This window comes from Solanum stenotomum, chromosome 10 (genome assembly GCF_019186545.1).
Source record: "Solanum stenotomum isolate F172 chromosome 10, ASM1918654v1, whole genome shotgun sequence".
Classification (NCBI taxonomy): Eukaryota; Viridiplantae; Streptophyta; class Magnoliopsida; order Solanales; family Solanaceae; genus Solanum; species Solanum stenotomum.
Window position 1 is genome coordinate 40,422,394 of NC_064291.1, and position 9,955 is coordinate 40,432,348.

At 32.7% G+C, this 9,955-nt stretch overlaps 1 protein-coding gene across 1 annotated transcript; it reads right to left on the minus strand.

The window, feature by feature from the left end:
* Positions 1–1,859: 1,859 nt before the first annotated feature.
* On the minus strand, positions 1,860–6,340 carry LOC125842103 (uncharacterized). The gene is made up of 8 exons (XM_049521308.1): positions 6,095–6,340; positions 4,645–4,789; positions 4,396–4,564; positions 3,895–4,165; positions 3,293–3,558; positions 2,974–3,189; positions 2,745–2,847; positions 1,860–2,309 (listed from the first exon to the last, which is right to left on the minus strand). The coding sequence occupies exons 1-8, from the start codon at positions 6,243–6,245 to the stop codon at positions 2,248–2,250; spliced, it is 1,383 nt and encodes a 460-aa protein (XP_049377265.1). The 5' UTR covers positions 6,246–6,340; the 3' UTR covers positions 1,860–2,247.
* Between the last annotated feature and the right edge of the window lie 3,615 nt (positions 6,341–9,955).

The window sequence follows — 9,955 nt, forward strand, 5'->3', positions numbered from 1 at the left end:
TTCCAAGTGGTTATCAGTTACACTTTTATCGTTTCAACTAATTTTTCTATTGTTTTTTTTCCTTTAATCTTTCAAAATTTTCAAGTGTGTTATATTGAGAATTCCTAAAAAATTTAGCATTGTAAATTTTTTTATATAATTAAATCAAATGTGTATATTAAAATTTAAAACTAGTAGTATTATATATTTTGGACCTATAATTTTTAAACTTTAATGGTTCATATTACGAACTAAAAGTCAAATCGATCAAATTTATATTTAAGATACATTTTTTCGTAATCGTGCACCCATCTAGCCGAAATCTTGGATACGCCTCTGTTGCCGAGAATGTTACGTAAAATCAAGGAGGCTAAGAGTTTGATTCAAATCAACGCTTAGTTTGTAGAAAATTTCGACTTCAAATTATGATTCAATTCCCAAATTCTTCAAAACGTAGGATCAATTTTCATATTATGATTTCAATTTTTTTAAATATAAAAAAATCCATGCTCGACGTGAAAAATTTATTCATACCACATTGAAGAATTTATCATATAATAGCTAGTTAATACTATTATTAATTTATTGGACCGATAAATCTATATAAAATTTTTGTTTATGTATCTAAATTTTTTTATAATAACATGTAATTGCATATTAAGGTGGTCACCGTCAAAAGGGCAAAAGAGGATCTGAAGGAAAAGAACAAAGTTTGAGGTTGTGTAGGGTCAATTGTTATATAAACAACAATGTCACATGGACAGTTGGACAAAGAAGCATTGGATGCAGCTTAACATGGGATTAGAGAGGACTAGACCACCAAATGGTTTTAATTTTCAGTATGCATATATATTTTTAGTTTAGTTTATTTTATACAACAAGTCACCATGTGCCCTTGCAATTATTTATTTCATTTTATTTTCTTAGTTAGAGTAAACTTATCTCAGTCAACACAAGAACCAAAAGAAAAAGAATAGGATGTTGTGTTCCATTTTTACATAGACCCTTTATTATTGGGGATCCCAAAGAGCCAGTTCTAATTAAACATAGGTGAAAGTCAACATATATTTGATCTTAAAATAAAGCACATTACCATTATTTTTTTGCTGCATCATTGATTGTTTTTTTGTTAAGTTGCAAAGTTTGGTCTGCCTTTAAGGCCCTACTTTTTGGTTTCATATTCAGTATCTTAGATTGTTAACTCGTTCAGTCGACAAACTCACCTAAACCTTTACTTAATCTTATTCTTAGTTTCTTCATTACTCTCTTTAATTTCTTTTAAGGGGAGCATGTCTTCTTTCTACTAGAGTGAAAAATCTTTAGCAGGAACCTTGCTAACCTTCTCGGCCAATTAATCTTAGCCACAAGATCCTCTTCTGCTTATCCACCCACCGTATATGATTGCTAACGGACTTGGAATAACAAATGAGATCTAAAAGGCCATCTGATTTTCTAAGTCTTGAACTGGACCATGTCACTCTTCTTTCTTTCCTTGCAAGCAGAAAGCACACCAGCAACATGCGTCACGTTACTAGGTGGACAGTTGACCAACCTTTCCTCAAGATATTGCTTTCTTGCTCCTCTCTTTAGAGTCGATGAAATGAAGAAGAATGAACGGGAGCATCGGAGGAAGGACTGACAAACTTGTTACTTGTGTTTGGTTAACTGACTTGAGGTTCTTTCTCCTAAGTGGTATACCTACACCCCACACGCACACTCACTATATCTTTATACGTCAAACTTTCTAGCGGTCTTTCCACTCCTCTCTGAGACAGTTCATTCTTGTGGGAGGGATTACGCTAAATATGCATGTTGTTATTGTAAATGAAACGGCTATCTTGCTTAAAATTTTAGCCAGGAATATTACTATACCAAGATATAAAAAGAATGAGTATTATTCATAGTAAATATAATATGACTGCAAAAACGTTGTCCTCAACATATGAGAGATAAACTAATACTAAATGAATTAATTAAAATAAAATCCAAAAATGGCAAATATGCGTTTACATTATCAAGAAAACATGCAGTGTAGCAGCAACTCTGCATCAGCTTTCAAATATTGATAGAAGGATACCCACCCCTATTTTCATGCTGCAATGAAGGTAACTTCTTCATATCCTTCTGATGAGAAATAACCACAGGTGTGTTGTATTATAGTTCATAAATAGCACTCTATTTACCTATTGATATTTTGAATAGAAAACTGATAGTTGTGCTCTGCTGCATGGTCTCGCTGAATTAACGCGTCCCAGCAACTTCATCAACTCAGGCATTTAGAGGTGCAGTTTCCATTTCTCTCTCCTTGTGTGTTGTCCAATCTTGAGGTCCTGCAAATGCATTAACAAAACGAAAATATTATATCTGTGTCAATTATCAATTTTTTTAGCTTAATGCACCTAAGACAGAGTTGAGCCTTATAACAAGTCTCGGGGCACGGATATAACCTACTAGAACAAATTACCATCATTTTAGAAGAAGACGAGAAAATATTAAAGGGGCAGCATGATGCATTAAGCTCCTGCTATGCTCGTGGTCCAAGGAAGGGCTGGACCACAAGGCTCTATTGTACGAAGCCTTACCTTGTAGTTCTGCAAGAGGCTTTTCCACAGAAGAAAATATTGGACTCCAAAACTATATTAACATAACAGAGTTAACTATTTGTCACATGATCTCGTATCTCCACTGATGAATCATTCATTGGGCTAACATTTCTCTCAAACTCGGAGTAAGGACTTGAAAAATTAATGGGAAACAATTCTTACTTGACTTTTCAACAACAGCAGAGAGGCGTTTCTGCAAGATTGATGCCAGAAAGAGGAATATCGAGCACATGCCGAACATAACAGTAATTGGAAATGAGTCGACCTGAATAAGAGAAAATTTGATTAGTAAACATTAAAAGAGCAATTCCTTGGATCCCACAGTTCATTGGTGAAATTTGATACTCCAGTCTTACTTTGGTTGGTGTAACAATTGGGAAAGATAACTCACATTGTACAACACAACGCATACGAAGATATTGAGAGGAATGCGGAAAAAGTTCATGATTGTGCTTCTAGCCTCTTCAGGAATGTACTGGGACCTCATTTTCATTATAGAAGGCCAAAATACTCCGACACAAGCCTCAAATGCACAAAAACCAAGAAGCTGAATGCAGCCAGAGAAAGTAATGCCTCCACCTTTTTCAGTAGAAGGTGTCACCAAGAACTGTTTAAGGTGAAAAATAAGTGGAGTTAGTGAGAAACAATAGAATTACAACACCTGCACAGTTACACATTTGATAAAATCAACCCCTAGGATTCTTCCTTACACTTGTCAAGACAGGGATAAAGAGACAGACAGCAGATACTGCAAAAACAATCTGCATATAACTTTCGACTTTGAGAGATGAGCGAGCTAGTAATCGAGATGCAAGGGAGCTGCCCAACATGGAAGATAACATGAAAGTCGCAAAGATGAAGCCATGAGGAATCTCCTCTGAATTAGGGCTCAAAGCAGGAGTCCAGAGAAACACAAAAGTATACATTGAACCCTCAAATAGTGACTGTATAGCACCCAACAATGCGATTTTCTCATCTGATTACATATGAGAAGAACTGTTAGAGAAGCCTCACAAATATGTTAAAAAGCAAAAAAAAGTTATTCCATTTGTAATATCTATATTTAGAAAACCTTCGAATAACACAAAAACTTGAACAAAACCATAGCCTACTGCTGATGGGACAGATAATTTGGAAAAACTGCATTGTATTGAAATTTTGCAGCACTAAGAACATGCACATGAGGAATAATTAAAGCTCTCCGTTTTGTATTATAATCCATTTTTTCTTTTACTAAAACATTCAATATGATCTACTTCTCTGCATAGATGAATATGTTAGAAGGAAGCAAAGGTAAAGCTTTGATAATTACCAGAAGCAATTGCCACAGCAGCACCCTTGAATTGGGTAATTAAGTCTTTGTTTTCAGAAGCATCACCATAATTCTCAGTCCAAGATGACAGTATAATGGCCATACCAATAGCAAGGAAACATGAAGCAGCATCAAAAGGAGAAACAGGACCCAGATTTAGTGTGTCCACAAGAACATTTCCAAAAAGCCCGGCCAAAATAGCCACAAGACCATTGCCAAGAAATATTGCTTTTGAGAATGTTAATGATAGCCATTGTTGATCAAAGGCCCTCTGCAAGATAGGATTCAAAAATCAAGGAAGAACATAAAGTTAAGGAAGAACACATTGCTGATTTATTTCCAAGAATGAAAATAAAGCTTTTTTATTAAAAAAAAACTCCTTAACCGCAAAATAGTACTGTAATAATTAATAGAAGAATGTGTCGATATCGTAGGTAAGGATCTTAATAGAACACCAAGGCAATTTGAACCTTTGAAGTCATAATAGAATAATTTAAGCACCTTATTATGCTCTGCAACAAGCCAAGACTCAAAGGATGAGAATAGGAGAGAAGTGGCAATTCCTCCTAATATACGGCCCACCATCAAGATTTTGTACTGAGGAGAATGTTTGGTAATACAGCTCAAAATATAAGTGATGCAGTATGTGACACAAGCCCGCTTTCGACCCCTAAAAAAAGTTTTGAGTGTGAATGTAACATATCAAAATTAAAAAGAAGAGCATTCAACATCAAGATATAGCAGGCATACTGTTTGTCTGCCAAGGATCCTACAATTGTCCCAAATAGCATGGAAGATCCAAAGCCAGCAATAAAGAGATGGCCAATATCACCCTTCCCATATCCATATGTTGTGTAAAGGTAGTAGACATAAGGACCCTGCAACCAATCACCAGCTATTGCGAGAAAAGGATATCAGATATTAGTTGAGAACCAATATGGAGGAGGAAAATTTAGTAGTCAAGTCTTTATGTACACGGGATAGAAGTTGCAGCCTCTAGATGATCTACAGTGCATTGTAATGTGCACACAGAGGTACTATATAGATAAGCAATTAAGCGAACACATATTCAGAGGTACATCTCTATTTGGTGGAATTTTCGCACTTCAATGTATAGTCTTAGACACTGACTAATTATACTACCAAAAACAATTAGTATAGATAACAGTTTCTTATCATACGTTATCAAAAGGGAAATGACACAAAAGAGTGTAGAACAAACATAAGATTACAGACAATAAAGCGAGAATTTTATTTTTGATCTATGCAATCTTCAAATTTAGTCATTCTATAACCCAACTATTAATAAAATCTTCTCCAAAAATAAGAAGAAAACCTTTAGTTTGTTGGCATTGGCACTTTTAGTATAATCATATTAGTTCCTCTAAATCAATGGCTAGCTTCTTTTTTCCTTTTATTTCTTAATTTCACAATTTATATTATCTTTTTCTTCATGATGGCATTCTCAAAAAAAGAGAAACAGAAGAAACCCGTGGTTCCTTCCCAACTCACACCATCAACCCCCTCCTCTCATCCACGTAATTCTCCGTTTCCACCTCCTCTAACCCACTTAATCCACCTCCCACTCTGCCCTACCTAACTCCCTCCCTCGGACACATCGCTTCTGCCCCTTCCCTTCCCTTCCATACACTAAGCACGCCCTTTTACCTATCCTGGGTCACTTTGAACAAAAACACTTGCCTATTTTTACCATCAAAGTTTCCAGAGAGTAAAGGTGGAAAAGCTTTTCTTTGACATATTAACAGCATCTCACTTTCCTACATTTACAACTAGTGCCATCAGATATGTCTACAAGGTAGTTTGTATTAGCATCAGAAGAATCCAAGCAATTACTTTTATAATCTATGGCTTAAAGTTTTTACCTTATATTCTTTATGTTCAAGAGTAAGTCATCTAAATTCAATCCCTTTTTTCTTTCCCAACGACCGCTACTCCAATTTCAGATTACTTGTTCTCTGAAACCACTAACATCATTTTGAATGGGCACATCTAAATTCTGCCCAACAAAAATATCCGAGTCAAGAATTCAAGAAAACAAACTACATTATCACATTGGATTGTTGGATCAGAACAAAAGATGCAATCTTTAATGAAAATTACCAAATCAAGCGCCGAATTTTTACAAGTGGGTAATGCATTATGCATTATATTGAGAGATTTGAAAGAAAAAGAGAAATACCCATCATGAGAGAATAGACAAGAATGTAATTGTTCTTGAAAGAATTGAAAGCAGGTGTGGTAGTTATTCGATCTTTGCTCGTTTTGCTAAACTCCAATGCAGCAACTACAGCTGACAATGCCCCAAACACCAGAAAGTAAAAAGCTTCCATTTTATTTTTTTTCTCAGATCAAAGAGAAATGGATCTGGATTATTAACAGATGAACAAGGAAGAACTATATTTATTATTCACAGAGAAAGAGAGCTAAAACAATAATAAGAGAAAATGACTACTTCACTCACCTATACATTCGGATTTCGGGCTAAACTTCGGACATGTGCTACTCAAATGAGCAGCCCAAATTTTGATGTACTAGGAATTGCACAGATAGCCACTTTTTTCAAACTATTTGCTTATATATATAGCCAAATATGCAGACATATGTATTATTATTTTTTATTTTTTTCAATCTTGCTATTTTAAAATAAAATAATTAGGGAAACATCTATGTATTTTGAAAGAAAATATTTACGTCATGTAATTAATAATATATACTAATATTTAATCTGGTTTAACTTATATTTGTGGATAAATCTCTTTTTAATATTTTTTTTTATTATTATATATATATTATACAAATTGACATGATATGATAAACAAATTGACTTTGAAATGATAAAAAAGAATAAATTTAATTGAAAAGTACCATGAATGAAATAAATAAGGTACTATCCGTGAAGTAAAACTGGAGGTACCATAAATAAAATGAGAATAAAGGTTATGTGAGTGAAATAAATTACCATGACAGTATATATGAAATTAAACATGGTGAAAAAGTAAAAAAATATTATGATTAGAGAAAAAATGAATGGAAAAAAAATGAAAAATAATAAAGAATAAAAAAGTAATCGTAAAAAAAAAGAAAAGGAAAGGATCAGGAAATAACGAAATTGAAAAAAAAATTTAAAAATTTTAAAAATAAAAGGAACAAATAAAAGAGAAAAAAAAGGAAAAATAAAAAGCATAAAAGTAGTATATAAAATATTTTTTTATTAATTTTGTTTTTAATAAATAAGCTAGTGATTTTAGTACCTTTTAAATTACTTCTAATTTTAGTCTAATTATTTAATTTTCCTACATTTTATTAGTCTAAAAAAGTTAGCTACTGTATTTATTTGTAAATTTTATTTTATTTTTTAAAAAGAAAAACAAAAAAAAATATAGAGAACAACATTTCAAATGAAAACGAAGACTGAACTTTTCCCAAAATAAAATAAAAAAGAGAAAAATAAAATAAAGGATTGATTGAATCGCTAACATTATGCTGACATTTTGATAAATTACTGAAGGGGTATCAAACTAAAAGGGTACGAGTGTGTATTCATTTACTTAGTTTTTCCATTATGATTTAACATTAGAAATTACCCTAGTAGCCATGTTTTATCGGGTTAAGTTCATAATTGGCTTTTATAACTAAGGACTGATTTTGAGTTAGTTAGGTTTATATGACTCAATGGTGAGAGGCAATTGGGCATAGAGAGTTGTTTAACAACAATTAACTATAGTAGGGTAAATAATATTTGTTCTATACATAAAGAGAAGGAAAAACTAATCTTTAAAGTGTATTTGTTCTATACGGGTAGAACGATGAAGATTTTAATACTCAAAATGATTATAGATAATCACGAGGATTTTAGTCTTCAAAAATAAAATAGTAGCATAAAATTTTAAAATTAAATTCCTTAAACTGCTTGTTCATTATTCTTAATCAGAAAATAAAAATCAAATCTTGATATAGATAGAAAAAGTAAATAGTAATTTTATTTTATTTTAAAAAAACAATTATTCCGAAGTCACAAATAAATTCATTGTCATATGTTCCTAAGTAATTTAATCCTCTCACAATATTTGAAGTGCATAATTTTTTCCTCCCAAGATAAATCTGATACCTTTGTTAGAATAACAGTACTTCAAACTTCGACAACGTTCGAACACAAAAATTAATGCAAGCTTTCGTTTAGTGTGAAGGATAACACCAAATAGTCCTGAGATTGAATTATAGTGCCACTTAATTTATTTTTTGGGTGGCAAGTCCGGGATAACTTATCTCAAAATTAATAATTAGAAGTGGGATAAGTTATTCGTCCCCTTGGGTGGTATAGTAATTGTTTTATTAGGAAAATATATTTTAGACTGATTTTAGAGTCGCCACTTAATTTTTAAGAAAAATCAAGAAAACTATTGTTTTCAAAAGACTAAAACAGAAATCTAATGAAAACTTAAAAGGGGTTCGGGGTTCTTATTAGCATTTTAGGAAGGGTTTGAAAGCACTCGAAATGCCCACTAATACGCAGTTATCCGGCAATTAATTATTTGGCTAAAATATTTTAACTTAACTTGAATTGAACAATTTTTATAGTTAGGACCATTTTAAGAGAAAAAAGAAAAAATATTAAAATATTATCCAAATGAACTATTTTGTAAACTTATTTATTTATTTATTAGGTCAAGTATGAGCTGAATAGTTTGGTTAAGTAATAAATTCAAAATGGGTGTCTCTTGGGGACTTTGAATTTTTAAAACATTAAAATTAAGTAGCAGATATTGATAAGTAAATAAACACAACAAAAGCAAAGAGGGAAAGAGACTTGGGCCCAAGTTTGGTTTTTTCTGTCTGCCTGGACCAATACTTGGGCCTAATTTCAGTTTTGGGCCTTTGGCCCATCAAAATCATTTGTACTTGTCCTATTCTAACATGCTAAAAATATTTTCTCTTTGGGCCTTAGGCCCAATTTTTCCACCTGTCCTAGACTAACACATAAATAACAATTAAAATCATAAAGGGCTTAGGCCCAAAGTAACAAAATACAATTCTTTGGAATTAAGAGTGGGCCTTTGGCCCAATCTTTTCAATTTATCGATCTGCTGCATATTCTTTCAACTCCGAAACCTGTTCGTCAATTTTTATAGCTGGCCGGTTGACTCGATAAAGGAATTTGGAGCCTTTATGGCTCTCTCGAAATGCAAGGGAAGGAGATAGGAGTTCATGAAGAGCTCGGGAAGATTTCACATGAAAAAAAAAGCAAGGAATTAGCATACGAAATGAAGAAGTAATTAAGATATGGCTAAAAAAAATATAAGTTATTAAGGCATTTCAAAATCGAAATGCGATAATAGAAAAACCCAACTATTAGATGCTTTAAATAATGACCACATAATCTATATTGGGGAGAGAGGTAGTCAGCCAGAAAATATTGTCATGAAAATTCTACACTTGGTTTATGTTAAAATCAACAAACAACAAGTCTCATAGTCATTTTGGGAAGCAAATAGAAAATTACAGAGGTAATTCCTCAAAATGTTGAAAAGCAAAGTGATTAGGCAGAAACAAAACATAAAGCTACAGTCCCATCAATAATATTCTCACTAATTGGTGGGATGAGGTATTATTATTACAGACAATCCAAAGAGGCGCATCGGAGTTCGAATAAAAAATTCTAGGGAATCTCGTTCACTGTACAAAAGCAACGTTAGAGATCTGTTACTATCTTCATTCCTATGGTATGGTAGTGGATATATGGGGGCAACTCGTATCTTACCAGAGCACAGAACAAAAGCAACTATCTAAATATATCGAATTTTATATACACACACCACATGACCTGCAAAAGCACAACTCCTTTTTGTATCAAAGGCCATTATGTCATCAACACACAAATCTCTCTACCTTTCACCAAATATCTCAAAAATTTAGTAACGTACAAATCTCTCCACTGTTGAGTACAAAGATGAATACAAGCATAGGCAAATGTAAATAAACAAAATATTCAAGAAGATGACATCGCATCGATAAACCCAACTAAACTGAGGAACAAGTATAC

What these genes read in the sequence shown, in the direction of transcription:
- LOC125842103 (XM_049521308.1), bottom strand. Translation starts at nt 6,245, where the DNA reads ATGGAAGCTTTTTACTTTCTGGTGTTTGGGGCATTGTCAGCTGTAGTT. An exon ending in TTATCCCTGTCTTGACAAGT is followed by an intron (nt 3,190 to 3,292) that starts GTAAGGAAGAAT and finishes CACCTTAAACAG; the next exon opens with TTCTTGGTGACACCTTCTAC. An exon ending in TATGCGTTGTGTTGTACAAT is followed by an intron (nt 2,848 to 2,973) that starts GTGAGTTATCTT and finishes TCTCTTATTCAG; the next exon opens with GTCGACTCATTTCCAATTAC.